At 45.4% G+C, this 26,936-nt stretch overlaps 1 protein-coding gene across 2 annotated transcripts; it reads left to right on the forward strand.

Annotated features, from left to right (window-relative positions):
- LOC114026077 (protein FAM219A-like) lies at positions 1-26,636 on the forward strand. 2 transcript variants are annotated; one of them, XM_027839697.1, is made up of 6 exons: positions 1-183; positions 8,611-8,710; positions 17,076-17,178; positions 17,652-17,732; positions 22,184-22,238; positions 22,762-26,636. In XM_027839697.1, the coding sequence occupies exons 2-6, from the start codon at positions 8,674-8,676 to the stop codon at positions 22,918-22,920; spliced, it is 435 nt and encodes a 144-aa protein (XP_027695498.1). In that variant the 5' UTR covers positions 1-183; positions 8,611-8,673; the 3' UTR covers positions 22,921-26,636. The 2 variants fall into 2 exon arrangements, with proteins under 2 accessions (XP_027695498.1, XP_027695500.1); XM_027839699.1 differs by having other exon boundaries at positions 22,765-26,636.
- Positions 26,637-26,936: the final 300 nt, after the last annotated feature.

The following is a 26,936-nucleotide window of genomic DNA, read 5'->3' on the forward strand; positions in this document are numbered from 1 at the left end:
ATGAGCTCTCATGCTGCTTTGGATTGGAAAGGGAGTAGGTTCAGACACCATAACCCAGGATTATTGGTGGCATGGCACATTGGACCACACCAGGATTGGCCAGGACCAGAAAATAACACTGTCCTCTACTGTGAAATGGGAGTATGCTACAGGGACTTTGAAGAATCTGATGAGATAACTTAGGTAAAGCCCTTTGTAAGCCGTAAATGTTAGCCATTGTTATTATGTGGCAATCCAATGCAACAAGCGTTACAAAGTATCTACCATGTACAAAGAACTGTCCTAGGGACTGGAGTTGAAAAAATGAAAATAAAAGGTCCCTGCTCTCCAAGAGCATACATTTCTATTGAGGATTTTACATCATGTAGACAGAGGAGTATACATACAGTGATTTGGAGAAGAATGAACACCAACAGCTAGGGAGAATCAGGAAAAGCTTCCCATAGGAGGAGGCACATAAGCCAAAGTCTGAAGGAAGATAGAGATTCTAAGAGAAAAAAGTAAGGTGGGGTACATAGGAAAGGTAGATGAAATGCCAAATTCTGGGAACAGCAATTTGATCACTTTGGTTGAAATACAGATTTTTAAATTTTTAATTTATTTTTAGTTTTCAACATTCACTTTTATAAGATTTTTGAGTTCCAAATCTTCCCCCTCCCTCCCCTCCCCAAGGCGGCATGCAATCTGATATAGTCTATACATATACAATCATACTAAACATATGAAATATAGATTCTAAGTGGTAATGGTGATAAGCCTAGAAAGGTAGACAAGAACCAAATTCTGAAGGGCTTCAAATGTCAAGAAGGTTGTATTTTATCCTAGAGACAACAGGGGGCTGCTAAAGTTCTTCAGTTGAGGAGTAGTGGAAGATTCTTTTGGCAGCTTTGTGGAGAATAGGTTGGTAAAAGGGGAGAGACTAGAAGTGGGGAGTCAAATTAGAATTTGCAGTCCAGGGCCTGAAATAGGGAGGTGGCCATGTGAAAAGAAGATGGTTGTGAGAAGTCTTTTGAAAGTGGAATCAGCTGATTGGATGGGAGTCGGAGGAGAGTAAAGAAGAGGGAAGGGTTGACTATAATAGAATGAACCTGTAAGACTTGGAAGAATGGTAGGTCCCTCCACAGAAATGAGTTAAATTTGGTGGAGAAGTAGGTTTAGGGGATAAGACAATGAGTTCTGTTTTACACATGCTGAGTGTTAGATGATAATGGGATGTTCAGTTGGAGGTGTCCAATAAGTGTTAATGGGGGGCTGGATCTTGGGAGAGAGACTAGGACTGGACAGATAGATTTGGGGGTTATCTGTATAGAGATGGTAACTGAAAGCTGGGAGCTGAGCACAGCCCCTGGGAGCTGAGGGAATCACTATGAGGGGGAGTATAGAGGGTCCAAACCTTGGACCCTGGCCTTTAGAATATAAGACATGGACTGTGATCTAGCAAAGGAGAATTGGGGGGAGGGAGGGCAGTGTCAAACAGGTAGGAAAACTAGGGAGAGAACAGTGTCAGGAAAACCCAGGGAGAAGAGTCTATGTAGGAGGAGTATGTAGTCAGCAGTTTCAGATGCTGAAGAGATCAAGGATTAACATATACTGGACTAGTCCTCTCTCAAGGTTGGAAACATGGGCTGCTCCTGCTATTTAGTCCACTAGCCCTTTGCTTGCTGAAAATCAGAACTAGGGCCACCCTCTTGCCCCCCGGCCGGAAGGTCAGGCCATTTCCTGCTTCAAGCAGCTTCACCTCTCTGATGGGCAGTGCCAATCATTTGGCACTCAATCATTTGAGGCCCCAGGTATATAATATGTAGTGGTCTCTATGGAACCACTGAAAAGAGGGGGTGTATTTCTATTCCGGCCTCAAGCTTCAGAGGTTGAGGCAAGGGCCTGAGAGACCTTTCTGGCTCCTAGTGTACATAGCTTGGTGGAGGGCCTGGCTAGAGGCTACAAGTGCCAGTCCTAGAACAATCTGCATAATGCTGGGAACAGACACATCTTGCTAAGCTCACCTGGAGTCAGGATCCATGTTTTCTTCCTCCTCTTCCTCCTTTTTAACCTTCTTCCTCCACTGTCTTAGTGTAGTATAATCTCCATGCATATTCCAGGAAGAGTTTGAGGATGGGGGAAGAAGGGGAAAGAAGTGGGGTACAACTGTCAGGAGACTTGGTCCGAGAAGTGCCCTTGCTACTCATTGAAAGACATGCAACCTAAATCGGGTCCCACCAGGAGCTAAAATCTCCCTGGCCTAACCAAGGTGGCACGCAATCTGATATAGTCTATACATGTACAGTCATACTAAACATATGAAATATAGATTCTAAGTGGTAATTGTAATAAGCCTAGAAAGGTAAACAAGAGCCAAATTCTGAAGGGCTTCAAATGTCAAGAAGGTTGTATAATCTCAGCATGTGCTGAGATTATAAACCAGCTATGCTGAGGTGGAGCTGCAGGGCATGGCACCTGCTTCAGAGTAGACACTTCCCCTGGCTCCCTTGGAAGCAGAGGAAGGAAGAAGGATTGGTGTGTTGCTTTTAGACAAAGTAGATCAAACACCTAATGCACATTAAAATCGGACATATGGAAATTGGGACCCTGGATGGCCAATTGGAGCCCCCTCCCAGAAGAACTGAGAGACACAAGGTTCTCCCCAGAGGTGCTGGCCATGCCCAGTCTGCAGCAAGCTCTGGTCTCTCCTATGCCTTCTGACTGCAGAACCATAAGGAGGACAGAAGAGCTACTCACATCCTGTTCCTTTACTGCAGTGGGGATGGTGACCAGGATTACCTAAGTGGACCACAACAGAGTAAGGGCGATAAGAAGGAGGAAGAATTAAATTCCCTGGGCCTGTAGGGGTTCTCAGTACACTTTCGGGAAGGAATTGAGGCTGAATTCGGCAGTTCCTCAGCCTGGCAAAACCATAGCTGTGTCAGGCCACTGGGGGCTCTAAGTCCCGCATGTAGGAAGGGGCAAGCACCTGGCTTGGTCCAAGCCTGGCCACCTTTAGCCAGCCCTCTGCCTCAAGGCCTTCCTGGGATCAGTCATTAGCCAAGAGCTCTCCCCCAACCAACAGCCCCAACTTATGGACACCCATGCCTGCTGGGCCCAAGCTTTCTACCTCACTCCAAAGGGCAGCTCAAAACATCTCAAGCTAACCCTCCCCTACCTATGTCCTGCTTGCCCTGTGTGTTTGCACAGCAGCTACATCTCTTCAAATTCAAAAGGCCTCTTTCTTCTGCCCTTTTGTATCTCCTCCTTGTTCTTCCTTCACGTTCTACTCTCTAATTGCCCAGCAGTGTGTTTTCTAGGTTCTGTGGCCACTGCCAACAGTTTGAACATGTATTAGCTCTCCCCCACACCACCTCAAAATGCCTCCTTGTCTACGTTTTAGAAATGCCAGCCCAGCCCCACCTGGCAGCTGTGCCTGTTCTAGCCTACTGCCTCCGTACTAAGCCACCATCCCTCCTCCCATCCTCTGCTCTTAGGGGGCAGACAAAATGGTTCTGATACTTGCCACTTGAACCCCTGGTCCCCCTCTTGCTCCTCAGCCTTGCCAAGCTAAAGAACTGCTTTGGCACTAGAACACTGCAGGAAGGGAAAAGGGAAGGTTGGCAAGTGATGTCTTTTAGCTGTAGGATTTCTCTCATTTACTTCAGGTCCATCTCTTCCCTAGTGCTTGAGAATTAATCAAGGCCAAATTAACTGACCCAGCCCACCATTCACCACCCTGAGCCAACTCTGCTGAAAAGAAGACAAAGAAGTAGACTGGGACCCTGCGCCTAGGGGCTTCTCAGGCACTGTGAGAGAAAACAGCCTGAGAACAACCCAGGACAGCATAGCATCAAGGGCAAGAGCGTGTGCTCGGCCCCTGAAGAGCCAGAGGAAGGTAGAGAAGGGCCAGATCGGTGTGTGCTGAGGGTGAAAAAGGCTTACTTCCTCAACATTTGGGTCAGTTTCTTTTTTTCTCCTTTAGCAAACACACTGATTTCCCACCTCCTTATTTCAAAAGGAACAGAAGCCAGTGGGACAGTTACATTTTCCTACTTTATTGAGTCATCACATACAGTGGGCCCAGTGCTGAGGTCATTATGGAGCTTAGACCTTCAGGGGGACTGTCCCTTGCAATTTAGGCCAACCCAGCCTGCTCTCTGACCAGTTCTGTGTAGTGTGGGCAGAGAAGGGAGCAGCCTGAGTAGTTGAATGTGAAAGGCACTAAGGGCTCCTCACTGGCCTACCAGATTGCCTGAAATTTCCCTTTAGAACGTCAAATGCTTATTTCCCTGAGATAGATGGATGTCACATTGTGGCCTGACCTGTCATTTACTTCTGAGTGAATTAGCTTTTCATATAAAGCCCTTCTGATAAATAGACGAGAGTAGGGTTTAATAGGGGAGAGAGATGGTTTAGAGCAATGGTACCCAAGCTTTTTGAGTATAGGGACCCATTTTTAACATAAATAAATTTCATAGACTTCCACATGATTGGGGAAAATACATAAAGATTTTTTTAAAAAAAAACCTTTGAATTCAGTAATGCTTTTAAATTAACTTGAATTTTATGCATCACAGCAGCATCTAGTTAAGTTTTTAAAAATAGGAAGACATGTTTGAGATCTAATTTTTATTTAGTGTTTAGGAGGTATGCCTGCTTTTTATGTATTCACATATGGATTTGAAGAGCCTTTGCAATAACTGCAGTAGGGACCACTGGATAGGGTGGATAGGGGGATGTGGGGCTGGTTAATGGAGCAGAGGTTAGGGCATTATTTGCCAGAAGGTGAAGAGGAACTGGGAATGATACTGGGAGAAGAGATACTAAGACAAGCATTGCCAACTTTCTAGCTTTAGCAAGAGTTTTCTCCATAGGTATAAAAAACACTATAGTCAGAGGCCAGGTTTCCTTGCTTTGTGATAGAAATGCCTTTGGGTTTCAAAGAGTGCCATAGCAGTTATTTATGACCCCCAAAGGTTCATCCTCAAGCCATTGTTTCTATCCTAGGCACCCACCCTTCTTTGAACCTGGTCCAACAGAAAGGAAACAAATGTCAATGTCCATATGACTAGAGTTTGTGTGACTGTTCCCTCACTTCCAATCCCCCCCATCCCTGCCACTGAAATACTTTGCCCACCCCATTTTCTCTACTGGTAGTAGATCACAGGGGAAGTTGGCTATGATAACAGTAATAATTTATTTTTGTATGTTATTTTACAATTTACAAAGCATTCTCCTCAAAGAATCTTCTAAGTTCCCTTCTTTCTCTAAGTTCTGTGGTCTATGACATTATGAGGTATGTAATACAAGTATTATTATTCTCATTTTACAAATGAAGATGCTGAGGCTCAGAGAGAATAAGTGATTTGTTTACTGTGACATGGCTGGGGTAATGTAGCAAAGCCAGCACTTAAACATAGGTCTGACTCCAAACCCAGTCCATGCTACCTCTCATAGAGTTAGGCTTAGGTATAGGAGAAGGAGCTCTGACAGGCTTGTGTTTGTTCTTGTGCCTCTTGAAAAACATACCTGTGAAGTATAAAGACTTCTACAAAATCTTTATGAAAATGATCTATATATACATTGGATGTATCCTTGATTAAAGTATTAAGTCAGGCTTCACTGATGACTTGTTTACAACAGATCACACCTTTATAGTCATAATTAACTGAGAGGTAAATAGAGAATGGGCACCTAGGTGGCGCTATAGTGCCCAGAGTGCCAGGCCTGGAGTCAGGAAGACTCTTCTTTCTGAGTTCAAATCTGGCCGCAGACACTTACTAGCTGTGTGGCCTTGGGCAAGTCACTTAACCTGTTTGCCTCAGTTCCTCATCCATAAAATGAACTATAGAAGGAAATGGCAAACCACTCCAGTATCTTTGCCAAAAAAACCCCACAAGGGGTCACAAATTGTCAGACACGACTGAAACAAGTAAACAGCAACAAAAATAGAGAATACATGATCTTAACATTTTATACATTCTCATACTGTTGCTTTAGAGTACTCTTTAAGGTTTTCCTCCTACCAGGTATCTCTTGTATGTATTAAGAACATAGAAAAATCCTTAATATATGCAACTACAAAGTTTAGCAATAACTATCAATTTCAGCTAAGGCATAAAATGGGGCATAAAAACCTCAACGGAGGTTTTTTCATGGAAGATTTCCTGTGTATTTCTCTGTAGACATAAAGGTCCTCTAGATGCTTCTATTTGTAGGTGATAGGGGCATGGCATCATAGATGGGGAGTGGCAGGGAAATGTAGAAGTTAGCTAATCCAACCCAACCTCTTCATTCCACAGATGATGAAACTGAATGGATGTTGTATTTTTGCCTTCTTAGTGAGTTGGAAAAGGGTGGAGAGAGGGAGAGAATTTGGAACTGAAAATAAAAATTAAATTAAAAAAAAGATGAGGAAACTGAGGCTCAGAGAGGGGAAATGCCTGTCCAAAACCACCCAGATGCCAGAGATAGGATTTGAACCTAAGGCCTCTGCCTCCAAATCCAGCATTTTTTTTCTATTACTCCAAGAATAAAAACAAGAGGTAGAGAGGAAGACTGTAAGCCAGGTGCCACTGCCATTGAAAAATGTGGAAGAACTTCTAGGTATTTACACCATCAAGGTTAAAGAAGAGTCCCTTATATTCTAAACTATCCCCAGAATCACTTTCTGTGGTAACAAAGAACTGTGAAGAAAAGAAAAGCCCATCAGCTGAGGAATGGCTAAACAAAATGTACATGAATTTATTGGAATATCACTAAGCTATAAAAAATGATGAAGATGAAGAATTCAGAGAAGCATGGAAAGACATGAACTAATGTAAAGTGAAGTCAGCAGGACCGAGAAAACAGTGACTACAGCAACATCAAGGCGAAGAACAGCCAACACGTTGCAACTGAAAACCTAGGAAAGGTTGAGAAAATGAACCTCCTCTTTGCAGAGGAAGGGGACTATGAGTTTGAAATGCTGTCATATAATAAATATCTTGGTCTTACTGAACTGCCCTTTCTTCTTTTTTCTTTTTTTTTTTTTTTTTTAATCATCCTACAAAGGCAGCTAGGTGGCGCAGGGGATAGGATGTCAGGAAGTCTCATCTTTGTGAGTTCAAATCTGGCCTCAGACACTTATTAGGTGTGTGACTCTAGACAAGTCACTTAATTTCGTTTGCCTCAGTTTTTCCTCATCTGCAAGATGAGCTGGAAAAGGAAATGGCAAATCACCCCAGTATCTCTGCCAAGAAAACCCCAAATGGGATCATGGTGAGTGGGACAACCCTGAAAACAACTGAACAACAGCAACACAAATGATGGCTTGTCACATAAGGCATTGGAGGGGGAACATATTTGGAAATGAATGTGATTTAGAAACAAAAAGTATCAATAAAAATAAAATTTCACAAGGGAAAATTTCCTGGAGATTGTTTTGTGACATGGAAAAAGATGGAGAGAGAGAGTGGTATAATTGGGATGATATAAACTTCAAGGAGGAGAAGTTGGAGAGTAATTGTGATAAATTAAATGTTTAAGAATTTAGGAGGAAGAGATTCATGATTTGACCATAGGGCCCATTGGGATGGGCCATGCTGTGTTTGGGACTTTGGTTTAACACCTTCATCTCAGAGTTCAGAAAACAGTTGTATTTTGGTGTGCTTGTAGCGGCAGCCTGGCACCTTGCTGGATGTGTATCTGCTTTCAGCAGTAGGAAAACTAAAGAGCTAGAGATAGAGTATGATGAGAAGCCAATTCCTTGGGTCTTGCCCTCAGGCCCCACCTTTCCCTGTGAACTGGAGCAAAGCCTTGGTTCCCCAGCAGCAGTTTGAAGTGCTCACAGTTAACGCACCAGCCAGGCCAGACAACAAAATGTTTGCTTCCATCCTATTGCACCTGTCAACATCCCTCTAGCACTAAGAAGAAATTAATTGGGAGAATCAAATCCTGGGCTGTGCCGCTGGCCAAAATCCAGTCTGGGCTAAGAAGGCAGTTTCTGGAGGTCAGGTTCCAAGTAGCCTGGGGCCCCAGCCAGAGGCAGGAGACCTTGAAACTGCCACCTGTGTAACTATCCTTGTGGGACCAGGAAATGAATAAGGTCCATAGTAAGGTTTGGTACTGAGTAAGCACATGAAAGAAGTGGATGTCCGAAAATGTTCTGGGGCTGGACAGGTCTTGAGGGGCTCCCTTCCACCCTGCTAGTCTGGGTGTGTATGAATGCCCAAGAGGACTAACCACTCTATCTCTCTCCTCCATTTTCTCCTTTCTATCCCACCCCTTCTCTCATACCCTACATTCACAGTAAGAGAAAAATCCAGGACTGTATTAAGCATAAAATATTAATATGTTGATACGGATTGTGACCAGAGGAGGGAGATATTTGGGTGGGCTGGAGTAACCAAGGAAGGTTTCATAAAAAAGGTGGGAACTGAGTTGGGCCTTGAAGGATTTATAGAACATAGCAGGGTGATTAATGGGGCCCAGACTATCTCCTCCCACTGGAAAAAGGTGAGGGGAAACAGGTCACAGTCCACATCAACCTCTCCCTCAAGAAATCCTGAGTCAGAAAGGGAAATCAGTGTATTGAAGTCCTTTCATTTGGCTCTTAGCGACCTCTTCCCAATTGTTTTCTCTCCCCAGGATCCAGCAGCTGCATCCATCTCAGATGGAGACTGTGATGCCCGAGAAGGAGAGACTGTAGCCATGAATTACAAACCATCCCCACTCCAAGTGAAATTGGGTAAGTGTTCTCGTGAGGACCCTGACCTATGCCCCCATAGGTATCATTGCCAACGATTCTTCTCACCAGGGAAAGGTGGGCAGCTCAGCATCAGAGTCCTAGTATCCACAGGCTTGATCATCCTTGTTCCCTGTTATTATAGGGTCTCTCCTTGTACCCTCCTGGGGAGGGTCAACCTCCCAGGAGCAAAAAGTGGTTAAGGAAGGATTTGGGAACTCTACTGTCTTTGGAGACAATGGCAAGTGTTTGGGCAGGAAATGTTGTGATAGTCACTCTGCCTCCAAAATGAAGGCCTTAAAAGATAAATAGTATTTAGGCACGCAGAAGAAGTGAAAAGTCATTCTGGTTAAGAGGAAACAGAAACAAAGGGAGAAAAGAAACTGCAGGGTCCTCTAAGTTAGAGAATATCGTTATGACTACAATATAGCAACGTGAGAGGAAATCATGGGAGTTTGAAGGCTGGAAGGCTAGAATAACAGAATTTAAAGACAGAAGGTACCTTGGAATTATCTCCTAGAGCTCCCTAATTTTACATTTGAGGGAACCAAAGTTCAGAGAACATAAATGACTCATCTGTGGTCACACTCTAGGAAAGCCAGGTCTGGGTCAGATGAAGAGTCAGATCATAAAAAGCCTCGGACACCAGTAAAGGAGGATAACCTTGATTCTCTAGTTAATGGAGAGCCACGGAAGTTTTCTGAGCAAAATTACAACATGATGGAATTTTTAAGAAGATAGACCTGTGTAGGATAGGTTGATTGGAGTACAGAGATGTTCACAAGATGATCTTGAAAGCCTATCTCAAACACCACCTTGTACAGGAAGCCTCTCTGGCTTTTCCAGTGTTCTCTTGTCCTCAAATTATTTGATATTTACTTATTTATGTACGGTGGAATATAAGCCCCTTGAGAGCAAGGACTGTTTTGTCTTTATAGCCCCAGTGCCTAGCATAATGGCTTGCCCGTGTTCGACACTTGATGAATGTTTATGCTCAGACATTTACTAGCTGTATGACCCTGGGCAAGTCACTTAACCCTGTTTGCTTCAGTTTCCTCATCTATAAAATAAGCTGGAGAAGGAAATGGCAAACCACTCCAATATCTTTGCCAAGAAAACCTCAAATGGGGTCACAAGGAGTCGGACACAGCTGAAAATGACCAAACAACAAAAAATGTTTGAATTGGAAAAAAACAGTTAGTTACAAAGCTGTCACCATAGCCTAAGAATGAGGTATTAAGGGCCTGGGCTAGGATCCATGCAATAAAAATTGAAGGAAGGTGATGTATGGAAGAGAAATTATGAAAGATACATTTTCCCTTTGGGCATTTGCATCTCAGGGTTTTCCAGGCATCATGGTGGCCACGGCAACTGGGAGTGGAGAGATAGGGGTGATAGGGAGAGGAGGGTCTGTGAGATTCCACTGTCTCTGGCAGGAGGGGCTGCTTGACATCATCCAAGGCACAAAGTGCTTCAGAGCTGAGAACTGAGCTGCCCACTCTCATCCCCATAGCCTGCCCAGCAGCAGAGATGACTGTTCTCACTTGAGTATCAACAGAGCACATACAGTCCATGCTGCGCCTGTTAGCAGCCCTAAGCCACATATATGTCATATGTGTCTGTCTTCATCCCTTCCTCTCTCCTTTCCCATTCTCTGGCCCTGTTTCTCTCTAGGGCTCAATTCCCTCATCTGTAAAATGAGGGCATTGGATTAAATCATCTCTAAGGTCCCTTCTAGCTCTAAAATACTATGGACCAAAGATCCCTATTCTCATGTCTTTTTAAAAATTTTTTATTAATTTATTTTGATTTATCAACAATCACTTCCATAAGCTTTTGAGTTTAAAATTTTTCTCCCCTTCTGTCTTCCCCTTCCTTCCCAAGATGGCACTCAATCTGATATAGGCTTTACATAGACATTCCTATTGAACATACACATTTTTTTTATGTCTTTTTTTTTTTCAAAGATCCCTATTCTCTCTCTGCCTAACCCCTCAGGCCAAATCTTCTCATTATGACCCCTCAAGCCCCTCATGGGCCAACCCGTCAGGCCTTGTCCTTTCCCAGTCTGGAATATTAGGCCCCATCCCCTTCCCATGTGCACCCTTAGCTTCCCCGCCCCATTCTCCCTAACTCCTCAGGACCCTCCCTCATCCCATGTAGCCCTTCCTCTCTACCTCTCCGAGCCCCTCAATCAATACCATTAGCATCTTTTTCTCTACTCAGCTTCCTGCAGTGGCTTATTCCTCTACCGTCTGTCTCCCCCAGCCCCTCCTTCTATCCTGCTGCTCTTCGACCTGGCTCCTCCAGCTGGGATTCATGCTAATTAGGTGAAGCAGCTGTTGTTTCTGTGCTGAAATTGGCAGGGGGGTGGGGGGTGGGCAAGGCAATTGGTCAGAGAGTAGCTATACACGGTAGCCCCTGGGGCCTAGCCTCATTCTCTTACCTAGCAGGTCCCCGGCCTTTCTGTGTGAGAAAGGCGCCTAGAGAGCATGAGCTAGGATCACTGGGGTGGATACTGAGCATGGTGTTTCCTGCCCATGGTCACTCAAGCTCTGGTCAATGAAGGATTAGAAGCATTGCCCCGGCTCACAGAATTCCTTGCTCTGGGAAGGCCTCCCCACCCTGTCTGGGAGGAAACAGCATGGTACACTGGAAAACACATGATATTTAGAGTCTGAGACCTGTATTCACATCCTGACTTTGTCAAACACTTAGGAGCTCTAAGTACAAGGTAGCTTACTAGATGTCTTGGCAAGTCACTTCACATCTCTGGGTCTCAGTTTCCTCATTTGTAAAATGAGAGAGCTGTACTTCACCTCCAAATCTATGACCTCATGGTGTCTGAGGAGCCCCTCACACAGCTGTGCTGCCCTGAACAGAAGGGTGTGTGACCAGAGCACCTGATCAACTTAGTAAGGGATGTATCGTGTATGAATCCTGTTCTCAAGTGCCCATTCTGTGAGTGCTTGTCCCCTGCAAGAACCACACACACACACACACACACACACACACACATACACACATACACACACACACACACACACAGAGACACACACATACACCCTCCCCACCCCGATCGTCTCCTCTCACATTCTCTTTTCTGTCCAGAGCATTTGACCCCATAGAAGATCCAACCCTCAGCCTTGGGCCTCCTTCATCAGTATCTGCAGGTCCTTGAGGGGTGGGGTGTGAGAAAGGAAGATATAAGGTAGAAATTGGTGTGGGGAACTTAAGAGATTGGCATAGGAAAGAGTGCAGAAAACTGGTGAGGACAGAGGAGTCTGTTGGCAGATAGAAATAGATGCTTGGAGTTGAGGCATAGAGGGAAGGAGACAGGAGCCCCCAAAGGCTGCCATCAGGGTAGGAGATTCCCTGAGCCAAGCCTGGCTCCCCACCTGGGGCGAGCGCCCTTCCTCACTCTGGCCTCAAAGAAGGCCTAGGTGGAGTGGTACCCTGGTGACTGGCAGAGGTAGCCTGTCTCTGGGGGCAGGGTGGTGAGAGTTTAATGGGCTCTCCCTACTATAGGCCCTGCCCACAGTGAGGTGGTGGGGGGACACAACCCTCAGACATGAACCAGAGATCATCTGTGTGACAACTATCAATTAGTCAATCAGCAGGCACTTATTAAATGCTTACTGTGTGTCAGGGGTACAAAGGAAATGCAAAAACAGCCCCAGATCTCAAGGAGCTCACACTCTAATGTATAGCCCTGTGAGTCTATGCCACACTATGGCATTGTCTCAGGCAAGAGTGATTGAGCCTCTTGCTGGGGTCACTACCTTAGAACTCCCCTGTCTGTGATCGCCACCTAGTGTTCTTGTTGGAGACTACAGCATAACAGCCAACCCTGGCAAGGACTCCTCCCCAGCATTCCCCACAGTTGCCTGAGGCTGAATGACCTTCACAAAATCTTAGAGGAATAGAAGTTTGCCTTTGCCTTAGTTTTCCCTTTCTATGATTTTTCCCCCCTCTGGCAACTTACCAGACCCAGTGGCTTTTCTCTCCTCTCCTCCCCTCTTTCTCTCCATCCCCCCCCCCCCCCCCCCCTTTTCTCCTCTTCTCTCCCTTTCTACCTCTCTCACTCTTCCTCTCTCCCTCTCCCCCTCATCCTCCCTGCCCCGCCCCAGGCACATTGGATAGAACACTGAGCTTGGAGTTAGGAAGAATTGAATTCAAATCCTGCATGAGACACTAGCTGTGTGACCCTGGGAAAATCATTTAACCTCTCTCATTCTCCTCATCTGTAAAATGAAGTAATTGAACTGAAGTGTCCTCTGAGGTTCCTTCCAGTTCTAAAACTATGCTCCTATAAACACCATTATCATAGAAGGACTTGACTTAATATCGGGCTTCTATTCCTTAGAACAAATGCTAATCCCTGTTTTCCTCCTCCTATGAGATTTGGCACTTTAACTCTTATCCCTAATCATGCAAGCCTTTTGCCTCCCACCATAAGGATTTCAGGCCCCAGTTTTGTTTTGGGGAAGAAGGGAGGGTCTTCCCTTGGCCTCAGAAATTACAATTGATAGTGACCTCAGATGTGAAAGAGCAGAAAACATATCTGGGCTGTGGTGTGTTGAGCTGGCGGAGAGAAGAACAAATTGGGGCCTAGCAGGAATGGAACAGGTATTTTTTGGATCCACGAGATTGAATTTAGTCCATTCCTTACTAAAGAAAAAACATTTTCTCTGGGTCTTCCTATATCTCTAAGTTTGATGGTAATAATAATTATGATGATGGTGACTAATTATTAACAATAATAATAGGAAGCATTTTTATAGCACTCTAAGATTTGCAAAGCACTTTACATAAAGATACTATTGTTATTTCCATTTTACAGGTGAGGAAAGTGAGGCTGAGAGAGGTTAAATAACAAAGTGGATGGAGTGCTGGACTTGGAGACAGAAAGTTTGAGCTGTGCCATCTAACTGCCAACAATTATACCAAAAAAAGATTTTTTAAATAAACCAAACTATATATATGTATCTGTTTGTTTTTAAATTTTTAGTTCTGTAAAGGATACTTAAAATTCCAAATATCATATCTTTAATCTGTTTAATTAAATTGAATTTCAAATTCCTCAAGTTTCCGCTTTCTGCCAAAGAAGACCACATGTGTGTGACTCAGACTTTGTTCATGAGATCATAGGATTTAGGGGGACCTTGGAGTGTGTCTAGAGTAGCTCTGCTGCCCATGACAGACTTAGGATGCAAATCCGTCTCCCCCTCCAGCCCCAGCAGCTGCTGTTCAGAGCACTTCTAGGAGTTAGGAAGAGAAGGAGGCCTTCAGGGACAGCCATTACCTTCCTGGATCAGAGCTGGTCTCACTCCAGCCATGAATAAGAAGGTTCAATTTCATTTCCATCAGCTTCCCGAAAAGCTCTCCCCCAAGAGCAATGATTTGTTTCTGCAGCAGCTCAGGCTTCCTTCCCAGGAGACTGTCTACAAATTCAGTTGGCAAGAAAACCTTTTTTTATTTGGGAGCTGTTTATTAGAAAGGAAAAATAGGTAGTCAACACCTGGTAGAGGTGGGTAGGAAATAAGATGAGAGAAAAGGGAATGCAGTCTTTCCCCCACCCCATTGCTAGCACCTGCTGGGCTGGTGACAGCTCCTCCAGGCCATTGGGAACTGACTGACCGTATTCCCCACCCCACATCCTCACCACCACCACTGCTAGGATGTCAGGAGCATCCCTGAAGTATTTTTACAGGCATGGGTGAGGCCTAAGATCATCTATTTGAGCTATCAACACAAATCAACTAAGGGATTACTGGTTTCCTTCTTCTCCACTCTAAGACACACACCATCACCAGATTAAGTTTCTGACAGCCTAGCTTTCATTACATTACTTCTCTACTGAAGAACTTTGAATGGCTCCCCGTTGCCTACTGCATCAAGTCTAAGCTAATTCAAGGCCCATCACAATCTAACCCCATTCCACCTCTTTAATCTTATTTCCTACCACTCATTCATCCTCCAGGCTAGTCTTATCAATGTCCCCTATATTGTTCCATATGCATGAGTTTTATGTCCTCAATCTGACTATAAAAAACCCCCAAAGGACAAAGATTATACTTGATTCTTTTCTGTCTCTTTCTCAGCATAACCCAGCCAATTTTCTGAATGTGGAAATGCAAGTTTATTTGGGGGGTAGAAGAGGAGAGGGGCTGCAGCACAGAAAAAGGCATAGCAAGACCAGGAGGGCAAGACATGGCAGAGGGGCAGTCAGCTGCTTCCCCCAACACTAAGGTTGGCCACTCTCCCATTCATTCTGCCACTCATCATGCTGCTTACCTGATAGGGTGAGATCATCGCAAAACAGCGATGTCTACAAAGGTTGGGTTTCCTTCCTTCAGGAAACCTCCTCCAACCAAGGCATTATTCCTCCATTCCTTTCCCCAATACCTTACTCTCAGTTGACTGATTAGTTAATCCTTACTAAAGCACTGATGACTGATAATGACTTAAAGTTTGGCCCCTTTCTGGTATAGCTGTAATAGGGAGCTCAGAAAGCCTAGAATACATCAAGATCAAGAATGACTCATTTCAAATGGTGATATTTCCAACCCCATGGCACTTAGTGGGATAGATACTTAGGATTAGGGAGACCTCCAAGTCCTTTCATCTTACTCTACAGACAGCTGCTTCCTTCTTCTATACATAGAGCCCCAATACCCTGTAAAGCAATTCCACAGAGTTAGTAGGTTTGCTTTTCAGTAGAGAGGATTATAAATAGATAAAAGGAAGGGAGAAAGAGGTGAAACCTCTTTTCCTGAAGAGTCCCTGGGTAAATCACTTAACCTCTTAGGGCCTCAGTTTCCTCATCTGTGAAATAAGGGAGTTGGATATGACCTCATGGAGAAGGTTCCTCCAGCTCTGAATCTGTGACCATCTGATCTTATGGCCACCATGTACTTGACCTCTAGAGGGCCCTCCCACCCTCTTCATTATTGTTTGCTTGTTTTCTTGTCCCAGTAGGGATCAGGTGAGAAGGAAGAGGAGATAACCTAAGTACACTCCCCCACATCCCAAGAACTGTCCTTGTGAAGCTCACAAAATGTAGAAAGAGCTTGGGCAGTGCCAGTTGAATGGGCAAAAAACATCCTGCAGGAGAATCCAGTAATTTGATCTGCCTCCAGAGGCACCATTCCATCTTCCTTCCCACCTCTCTCTCTCACTTCACTCCAACTAGGCCATCTCCTCAGATCCTGGCCTGTGGGTATACCCCACATACCCACCCACACCCAGAGGCAGAGAGACCCCAAGCTACACAGGCTTTCCCTTTGGGGATAGGGTAGTTGATGGTGGGTCATCTCCCACAGCATAGGCCCCAGGGTCCAGGGTAGCTCACAGGCCAATGTCTATGTCTAAATCTGTTAGATGACTAGTTTATTTGTAAATAAAGGAGTCCTGTCTGGCTCTAGGTTCCATAAACAAGACATAAAAAAAAAAATCAGTCTTTTTTTAAAGCCAGGAAACAGAGCAAATAAGAGAAAAGGTTTTTGGTAGGAAAAGCAGAAGAACAAAACTAGCAGAAACTAAGTCAATGACTGAGGTTGAACAGATTGGAATTAGGAGTAGGAGAAAAGGCATAGAGTGGAGAGCTGTCTTCAGCAGCTGGACAGAGTCCTCCAAGCCTCAGTAGATTTTAAGAGAGGTGGCAGTGCTGAGCTGGGTGCAGCTTAGCTGGAGCCAAGTTATTTCCCCTTTCCAGGCCCCAGTTTTCTCATGTGTGAAATGACAAGCTTGAACTAGATGGTCCCTAAGGTCCCTCCTAGCTCTTCTGTTCTATTTATGAGTATATCAGAAGCTATCAAATAGGATGAATTGATTCTTGCAAGATCAGGTGAGGAAAATGCTTCTGTGCTCAGAGTGATCCAGGCTGTCACTAGCATTAACATGAAGACAGAATTGCTAACCAGTTGGCAGACAAAAGCAGAGACCCTGAACTCCAGAGAGATCATGGAGACTTGGGAGTAGGGCATGGTGAAGAGACATATTCCCAGGAATACTGAGGACCCCCACTTTCTGCAGGGTGGGATGAGCCTGGAGTTATATTGCAGGAGGAGGATGGTGATGTCTTTTTTATAGGAATCAGCAAGGCTGGTTGGAGGGAGGGGCTTGGGGGAGATTCAGAGGGTTTAAATCAGACACTAGAACTCAACTGCTTTAGGAAAGTACATGGTTTGGGCTTCCTTTTCAGTGGATGGCTTGGTACTAAAGGCCCCCAGAGTGGGAGAGAAGGACAAGAAAGGCAGCTTCCTTCCCTCATCAGTCCAGGCTGCCATTGTCTATCTGTTGTCAGGAGCCAGGGTGCCATGAAGCTATCAGCCTCATCCTTAAAATAACGATGTTCCCTCTGCAGAGAAACAGCGAGAGCTCGCTCGAAAGGGTTCCTTGAAAAATGGCAACATGGGCAGTCCAGTCAACCAGCAGCCCAAGAAGAATAACGTGATGGCTCGAACAAGGTAAAGGTTTTCTTCTCTGTCCCCACCTCTGTCACTCAGATCACCCTAATTGACAGAGCTTCCTTTGCATCTTTATTCTTCTAGAATAGGGGCCTGGGATATGATGAGTGGGAGAGCAAGCAGACAATGGCCCCACAATTGGTAGGGATTTGGGGGCATTGAGCCTTTCTGGGTTCAGGCTTAGGCATTCAGGTCTTGACTTGATTGATAAACAAAGGTTTCTGTCCTTGACCAGTGCCCCATCATCCTTGTAAACCTCACACTAGGCCTGCCCTTGGTACCTGGGCCTCTGTTGTATTCAAGAGTACCTGGCATGGACCACTCTGTCCCAAGTTCAGCATTCCAGTTGTTCCCTTTGGGATGGAAAGGAAAGCTTACACCTCCCTAGCATAATGCCCAGAACAAACAGGCAAAAAAGGGAAAGGGCCTGCCATGGCCAGCTAACCATGGCCCTTCTGTTCTGCTCTATCCAGGCTGGTTGTCCCCAACAAAGGATACTCTTCACTTGATCAGAGTCCAGACGAGAAGCCATTGGTGGCCCTTGACACGGACAGGTATGGAGGCCTGGGACAGAGGATAGGCCTGCACCCAAAATAAATAAATGAAGGGTGTGTGTGTGTGTGTGTGTGTGTGTGAGAGAGAGAGAGAGAGAGAGACAGAGAGAGAGAGAAAGAGAGAAAAGAAGCTCTAGATGGGAAGAGATCAGTTCTTTCAGCTATCCAGAACTGACTTTCTAGTCTTCCCTGGGTGTGGACCACCTTGGTCCTGGGATTTAATTCAACAAATATTTGTTAGGTGCCTATTCTGTGCAAAGCACCATGTTAGGTACTGGGGAATTGACATGTACCCTAGCCGCTGTTATACCTCCACTCTGCAATCACCTTGGTCCCAAAAGCTTCCCTTGGAGCCTGGCTTCCTTACCTAGCTTCCAAAAATATCTTCTTGGGTTTTAAGCCATTTGCTGTTGACCTTGCTCACCTCTGCTCCTTCTGGAGATTCCTGGCTGCAGGCCCTGGAAATCCTACCATTACTCATAATCTCCTGCATAAGGAAAGTACTCTCTGGTCCCAGGATTTTTCTCCTGGGCTTCAGGCCACCATGTACTAATTTTACAGTCACCTCCCTTCACTCTCCGAGGATAGGATCTAGGGCCTGGAAGTATTACCCTCACCTCACCATGAAGAGAGAAAGCCATCTGCCCATGGCTGTCAGCCCTGTGGGAGGAGGGATGGTTACAGTCACAGAAGAAGGGACCCGGACCTCCTGTCACTCAGGGAAAATGTAAGACCAAAGTCTGTAAAAATCCTGGGGGGAGGAACAGCCAGGTTCTTCCCTGTTCTGTTCACTTCATCTGAAGCCTGTCCCCGACTGGTTATTCAGTCCGTTTCTGCTTGTCTCTGAATCGAAGTTGTTTATCTGCTGCTCCAAGCTCACTTTGGGGCCTACTCTTACTAGCAGCTGTGTGCTTTCATAGGATTGTAGGATTATTGAGTTAGAACAGAAAGGGTCCAACCCCCTCATTTTGCAGAAAAGGAAACTGAGGCCCATAGAGATTGTGTGATCTGCCCAAGGTCACAAAGCTAGTAAGCAGTGGGATCAGGATTTGAACCCAAGTCCTCTGATTCTATATTTCAGTAGCAGATGGCAGCTTTTCCTTGTCCTGTTTGCCTGGCATAGTTCCCTTCCCTCCTTCCCCCTTCTACCATCCTAGGACCAGAAATAAACATCTTTCCATTTCACAGCCTCACCCTTCTCAGACTTTGGTTTCCTTGCTAAGTTTCTGTTTCCTGTCCCCTAGCTCTCCTTTCATTTGGAGAAGCCCCATGGGAGAGACAATAGAGCACTGAGCCTGGGGTCAGCGAGATCTACCTTAGAATCCAGCTTTTAATAGTTACTGCCTGTGTAATTATGAGCAGGTTAACTTAAATTCTCTGAGCCTCAGTTTCTCAAATCTTCAGTGGGAACAATACATGTAGCTCTCATCTCACAGTATAGCTACAAGAATCAAATGAGACCATGTATATAAAGCACTGTACGAATGACAACTGTTTTTATTGGACAGCAGAAATGATTGACAGATCCTAAGTTCCAAGACTTTGTGCTAACAATTTTCTCCTTCCTCACTTTTCCATGCTCTCCCTGACACGTCCCTCAGGGACAGCCTCACCCCCAAGGAAAAGCAATGTCCTTCTTGTCATACAGTGTTAAAGCTGAGCACTCTATTGCCTAAAGCCTGATGTTCTAAAAGTTTGTATTGAATTTGACACAATAGTACCAACACTGCCCTATTTGTCTGAGTGCCCTACTTAGAGATCATGTAGTCCAATCACCTTATTTCATGATTTTTCCTTAGAATCCTACTAGTACAGTTTTGCAATAGCAAAATATTTTACACCAACATTAATAAGAGTAGATGATTTCAGCCAGTGGTAAGAGAGCCTGCTCATGAGCCACACTGTCCTTTTTTAAAAAAATTAAATATTTTAATTTTTTCCCAATTACAGTTTTAACATTCATTTTTTAAAATTTTGAGTTCCAAATTCCCTCCCTTCTTCTCCTACCCCTTCATTGAGAAGGCAGACAATTTTATATAGGATATACATGTTTAATTATATAAAACATATTTCCATATTAGTCATGTTGTAAAAGAAAACAGACAAAAACACCCACAAAAAAACCGTTTAAAATAGTATGCTATTATATATGGAGTTTGCATTCAGATTCCATCAGTTCTTTCTCTGGAGGTAGATAGCATTTTTCATCATAAGTCCCTCGGAATTGTCTTGAATCTTTTTATTGCTGAGAGAGCTAAGTCATTCACAGTTGATCATCATACAGTTTTGCTATTACTGTGTACAATGTTCTCCTGGTTCTGCTCACTTAATTTTGTATCAGTCCATGTAAGACTTTCCAGGTTTTTCTGAAACCATCCTATTCATCATTTCTTTTAACACAATAGTATTCCATCACAATCATGTACCACAACTTGTTCAGTCATTCCCCAACTGATTGGCATCCCCTCACTGTGCAATTCTTGGCTACCACAAAACGAGCTGGTATAAATATTTTTGTACATACATATAGGTCTATTTCATTTTTTAAAAATCTCTTTGGGGGCAGCTAGGTGGTGCAGTAGATAGAGCACCGGCCCTGGAGTAAGGAGGACCTAAGTTCAAATCCAGTCTCAGACCAGACACTTGACACTTACTAGCTGTGTGACCCAGGACAAGTTACTTAACCCCAATTGCCTTGCCCCCCAAAAAAAAATCTCTTTGGGATACAGACCTAGAAGTGGTATTGCTGGGTCAAAGGGTATACACAGTTTTATAGTCCTTTGGGCATAGTTCCGGAAGTATTCTTCAGAATGGTTGGATCAGTTCACAAGTCCACCAACAGTGCATTAATGTCTCAATTTTCCCACATCCCTTCCAACGTCCATCATTTTCCTTTTCTGTCATATTCTGTCCTTTGAGAAGCAGCACTACAAGCATTCACTCTTCATAAATGCTTTCATTCATCTGGACAACAAGGGATGGTGTTGAAGGAGGGCTGGCTACCAGGTCTTTTCACTCCCTTTTCCTCCCTGTGCCTCTGATCTTTGTGTACCCTTGGGCATGTCATCACCTCTCTTGGGACCTTACCTTCCCCTTCTGTAAAAGGAAACAGTAAATGTAGGGCAAATGAACCCCAAGCATTCTTAGAATAAGACAGGTGGGTTGACTTGGAAGTTTCCACCACTGGAACCTCTGGGCCACTTGAGGGGAGTTCCCAGTTTGCATGTCAGAGAACAGTGGAAAGGGAGGGCTTGCCTAGAAAATAAAAGAGGAGTAAGGGGCACAAAGGAAATTAAGAAGGAGGCACAGACAACCAGGGTAGTGGTACTGTCATGTTAAATTTAATAGAAACATCTTTAAAAACAGACTGTATCTAATACTCACAATCTCATGTGCAGTCCTCTCTGTTCTTTGTATGTTGAAGTGTCTGTGTTTTGTTGATGTTCATTAAGTTCAAAATTTTTTAATTAAAAAAAAAACAAACAAGGGGGCAACTAGGTGGCGTAGTGGATAGAGCACCGGCCCTGGATTCAGGAGGACCTGAGTTCAAGTCCGGCCTCAGACACATAACACTTACTAGCTGTGTGACCCTGGGCAAGTCACTTAACCCCATTGCCTAGCAAAACAAACAAAACAAACAAACAAAAAGGAAAAAAGGGGGACTTAGATTAATGCCAATAAAGGGAAGAAGATTGGGAATGGGGGTAAGAAGAGATATACTTAGTGAGTCCTTTGGGGAGTATGATTGAATGGACTAACAAAATGAGATTAGAGTTTATTTAAGATGGTACTGAGGCATTGGCTCAATGAGTGTGTAAGGAAAAGGGAAGGCCAGATGTTTGGTTCTTCTCACCTCCCATCCTTTCCCCAGACTCCCCAAGGAATCTGGGCCCCAAGGAAAAGGATTCTTCATAGGATTGTAGACAGGATAGACAGATTGTAGATAGGATTTAAGGATTTCAATTTGGAAGGGACCTTAGAGATTTTTCAAACTCCTTCTCTTACAGATGAGGAAACTGAGGCCCAGATAGGTAAAAGGAAAGTTACAGAGGTCAGCATGTTGTAGTTGAAAGAGCACTAGATTTGGAGAGAGATGACCTGGGTTCAGATTCTGGCTTTGCTACTTACCACCTCACTTCACCTCTCTAGGCCTCAGTTTCCTCATGTGTAAAATAAGGTTATCTCTGAATCTGAACTGAGATTTGGTAGTTTCTGGCTTCAAAACCAGTGTTCTTCCCATTAAATAATCCAGCCTCTATAAAACTATTCCTGTTGAAGGGGAGTTAGGCCTTGACACTGAGAATCCGAATTAATTGCAGGAGTAGTCCATTAACTAGTGGAAATCCATCTGTTGTCCCAGTTCAGGGACAATGTTTAATCCTCACACCCTCCCCCCAAGAAGTGAGACTCTAAAATCACCAATGATCTTCTCTTTCTTGTCTTACTGACAGTGATGATGACTTTGACATGTCCAGATATTCCTCCTCGGGCTACTCCTCAGCAGAGGTGAGTCATGAGAACGTCTGGAGGTTTTTACTATGAAGAGAGACTTGTACCTTTCCCTGGCTGTCAGCCCTTCAATAGGCTAAGAAACCAGAAGGAAGGATTGTCCATCAGGGAAAAGGGTTAGGACCAAGGACTACAGCTTCTCCTTGGTGCTAAAGATAGTGGATTAGAGAGTGAGACATAGGGTTACAACCTAGGGGGTATGTGGTGGAGTGTCAGAGACATAGGAATGGGACCAAGATTTAGGAACAGAAGATGAGAAATAGGAGTGGAATCTTAAAGGATAGGACTTTGGAGATAGGGATGGGGATGGGGTGGATAAAAGATAAAGGGGGTATTTGGGAACCTGGAAAGTAGGGGGGTGAGATTTCAGAGGTAGTGGTGGGACCTAGGAAGTAAGAGATGGGTTTTGCATGGTGGAAGATGGAGCCTACAAGTTAATTTCCCCGGGCTCGCTAGGACTACAAGGCCTGCTTGCCCCCACCTTTACCCCAGGTTTGACCGCCCTCCCCTTTGTCTACAGCAGATCAACCAAGACTTGAACATCCAGCTGCTGAAAGATGGTTACCGGTTAGATGAGATCCCCGATGACGAGGACCTCGACCTCATCCCCCCTAAATCTGTGAACCCCACGTGCATGTGCTGCCAGGCCACTTCCTCTACTGCCTGCCACATCCAGTAACGGCCAGCATGGGCCAGGACAGGGGCAGAGGGGGGAGGAGGCACATCTGGCGCCCATTCCCTCCCTGGTTCCCTTTCTGGGCCCTGGTCCTGGCCTTAGCTACTGGCCAACTTCTTAACAGCCATTTCTTCCTCCTATGGTAGGACGTGTACCTCTGTGTTCATGAAGCCGGGAGAAACCAAAATGAGATTTCACTGGGGAGTGGGGGTGGGGGGAGGGTGGTAGGAGCTCTTTGTTCATTGATTTGTTTAAAGGGGACTCAGCCAGCTTCCCTTTCTCCCTAAAACCACCACCACCTCCATTGGCTTCCCAGCCATGACTGTCTCCAGCAGACAGACTGGCCAAAAATCTGGGGGAGAGCAGGAGGGGAAGATGGGAGAAGGAGAGATACCAGGGGTTAGTGAGGGCTGAAAGGGGACTGACAAGGGAAGCAGCCTGGAGCTCTGGCCTCCACAGGCCTAAGCTAAGTCAGTCTGTGCTTCATTCAGAAGAGAGCTCTGCCAGATTGTCCTCAGGCCAAGCCATGACCCAGTCTGATTTCCCAGGATGCTGAGACTCAAGGTCTTCCCCCAGAGGTCCTTGGAGATGGCCCCATGATGATCTGCTGCAGACATAGGACACCTGGCAGCTGAAGGACACCCCAAAGATCCCTCCTGGAATGGCTCAAGAAGGCCAGCTCCAGGGCCACTCAGCCTAGCCTGGCCTGCCTTGCCCTGGCTCAGCCTCGTGATGTGAACCGTGGAAACTCGTTATCTTTCCTGGCCCTGGCTTGTCCTCCTCCTGCCTTCTGACCTATACGCTGATTTTTAGAGTTTTTTTAATGTTTAGTCTCCATCTCCCCTCCCCTCCTGTTCCGTCCAACTCGAGCACAGCTTCTTGGCTTCATTTCCCATCCTTTTTCCAGGGGATATAAGGGTAAAGGGGAGCCCTCCCATCTCTACCACCAGGGGAGCAACTTCTTCTCTTGCTGTCGTCCTCTGTCTGTCTTCCTCTTCCTCTCTCTGTTACCTACTGTCTGTGTTTTTTTCCTCTCCCTCTCTCTGTGTAGTAAGGAAAATGGAGTAGCAGTGTACATGGAATCAGGACCAAGGTGGGAATGAGGATGAATTCCCATCTGCCTAGTTCTGTTGATGCCCCACTAGGTTTTTAGGGGTGGTGGTGAATAGAGGGAACTACCTCTGGCCCAGCCTCACCCCACTCCCCCCCATCTCCCTGCCTTTGTGGGGAGCTGGAAGCAGGAAAGGAGAGGGAGTTACTAATGTCAGTCCCCCTCCCCTACTTTGTAGTCAGCTAGAGGCAAGCCTCACCAGGCCTTCCTGCCTCCCTTGCCCTAAGGTTCTGCCTTTCCCAGCAGGCCAAGATGTCCTTTGGATTTGTAGTCCAGTTACTGCCTCTGAACCTGCTCTCCCTTACCCACACAACTAGCTTCCTTCCCACTGTTACTCATGAGTGAGCTGAACTTGCTGCTTGGGAAGTCACCACCTTTGTCTACATCCTCCCCTTCATGAGACTCAGAGGAGGCTGTATAGAATAGGCATTTTCAGGGAAGTGTGTGTGTGTATGTGTGTGTATGATTATGTGTGTACACATATATGTGTGTGTGTGTCTGTCAGTATATGTCTTTGGGTAGTATGTCTCTGTGTGTATCTGTTTCTGCCTGTGTGTGTGTGTGAGATATGTCTGTATAAGTGTGTGTAGGGTATGTACATGCACATCTGTGCTACTGCTGGTATTTCTGTTTGGGTTAGAAGGGTCAAAAAATCCTGGGCCCTTCTTCCCTCTTCCTGAGGGTCCTGGATCCTGAGTTTGCCTCCCCTTAGTAGGGAAGGAGAGAACACGATCCCATGTGCCAAGGGATGCTCCTAGTTTCAGGATGGGCAGTGACCTCAAAGGCTGATGGAAGTACAAGGGAAAACTTCTTGCTTACCGGGACTTGCCTAGCTCTCTGGAGCTGTGTGTTTGGTAAAAACAAAAAATCATTTGGGGAAGGAGGGAAGTCCAGAGGGTCCCTGCCTTTAGGGCTGGGAGGTGGAAGGAGCAGGATCAAAGTGGACCAGACCAAGCCAGGCTTTGGTCTCCTTTATCCCAATCTGGGTTGGGCCAGCCCTGGAAAAGTTGATTTGTGAAACAGTCAAGGTCTTCAGGACCCTCCCCAAACATAAGCCCAGCAAGGCTGTTCCCTCCCTGTCTATCCTCTCACCTATCTTTTTGTGCCCAGCCTCAGCCTCCCCACCTCTTAAGTGGGATTTGGGATTGGGGTACAGATTATAGACTAGCCCAAGATTTCTCAAGCCTAGTTAACCTAAGGGAAAAAGATCTCCCTGTCTTGATGGGTAGAGGGGAAAGGAGTGCCCTCCCCCTCAGTCCTTCATATGGTACCACATACAGGTATAGTCACTCATTTGTTGAACCATCACTCCCCCTTACACAGTTACATACATACATATGTATATGTATATACATATATATATGTGTGTGTGTACAAAAATAATATATATATATGTGTGTGCGTGTATATGTATATATACAACCACACTCAGTGTCCAAACACTGTTAAATGTAGAGGCCAGTTTTGACTCTGAGAGGGTGAAGAGGTTATTACCCTACCCACTACGGTTTGCAGGCTCCTCAGAAACACCCACCTGACCCTTAGGGGGATGGGGATAAGTGGGCAGCCATGTATAAGTTGTAGCTCCCATCCCCCTCCAGTGACCACTCCCACCTAGTGTAAGGTAATGGCGGCATTCCTGAGGGTAGAGTGGTGCTCATGGGAAGTGAGAGACCCAACCACAAGCAGGCCTGCAAATCATTGGGGCAGAAATAGACTGACCATGAGGGCTCCACTGGTTTATTCCTGTCCCCCATTCATGTGCAAGAAGCCTTCTGACCCCCAGAAATAGTGTTCTTCCCTTTCTTAAGTCCTATTCTGCCCTATTTCAAGTACCAAGACCTCCCCTCTTCCCCTAGACCCATTCTATATGGTCAGCCCCCCTGAGCCTACCTGTCTTCTTGCATCTTCCATCTCAGGTGGACTCTATAACTTCACTTTTAACTAGAGACTGGACCATCACCAAAATCAGGATGGCTTAGTCCCTTAGAATGGAAATGGGATACCTGTGTTCTGATGTGGGTTTGACTGATTAGCTTTGTGCTTGCTCTCCCTGGGTCCCTGTAGGTTAAGGATAAGGATAAGGAATCAAGGAAATGAGAGAAAATTCTTTGTGGAGGTGGTGGTGGTACCTCATCTCGCTGCTGGGAGCCAAGGTATTCTCCCCTCTGTTGTCTGGCCCCCAGGCTGGGAGAGAAAGGGAGGAGGGAGGGAGGCAAAAGCCGTCCAGACCACTTCATGGGGTTTGGAAGAATCAAGCTTTCTGTGGAACTCCCCCTCTCCCATGATATGACCCCTTCCTGCAATCATAACCCCTTCCTCCCAGCTCACCTCCTGACTTCCTCCCCTTCATCCCTCTGACCCTATCCATGTAGGTACTTGCCTTAACCTCGCTGGTCCCCAGCCCTGCCCCTGGCCCTCAACCCAGTCCTCATGACTGTGGGTTCTCTTCCTTTGAAGTGTCAGTTACTCTGCATTAATTTATTTAAAAGGTGTGTTTTTTGGAGACATGAGACATGTATAATATTTTTTTAACATTTCCATCGCAGTATTTATCATTGTTCCTGGTTATGTGTCGTGTAACACAATTAATAATATTAAAAAGCATAATATGAACAAACCTGCCCCATGGCTCTCTGGTTGACTGGAGGGGGTGAGGAGGACCTGGGGAAGTGTGGTTGGGAGGCAAGATACCTGGGTTCTAGATTCTTCTCCCTCAGACTGTGACTCAGGGCAAGACCTGGTCTTGCAGGGAACCTTGAATCTCCTTGGCTAGCCAGCAACATCCGTAACCTTAACCTAGCCCCACATTGAGGTAGGTAGAGGAAAGGACATAAAGAAACAACCACTTATATAGTGTGTCAGGCTAAGGTCTCACTACGCTAAGGTCTCACTCTCACAACAACTC

This window comes from Vombatus ursinus, unplaced genomic scaffold (assembly GCF_900497805.2).
Source record: "Vombatus ursinus unplaced genomic scaffold, bare-nosed wombat genome assembly UNPS02014832.1, whole genome shotgun sequence".
NCBI lineage: Eukaryota > Metazoa > Chordata > Mammalia > Diprotodontia > Vombatidae > Vombatus > Vombatus ursinus.

Coding starts and splice junctions, on each gene's coding strand:
- LOC114026077 (XM_027839697.1), top strand. CDS start 8,674: ATGAATTACAAACCATCCCCACTCCAAGTGAAATTGG. Junction 8,711..17,075: donor CCCACTCCAAGTGAAATTGG/GTAAGTGTTCTC, acceptor TTCCCTCTGCAG/AGAAACAGCGAGAGCTCGCT. Junction 22,239..22,761: donor CGGGCTACTCCTCAGCAGAG/GTGAGTCATGAG, acceptor CTTTGTCTACAG/CAGATCAACCAAGACTTGAA.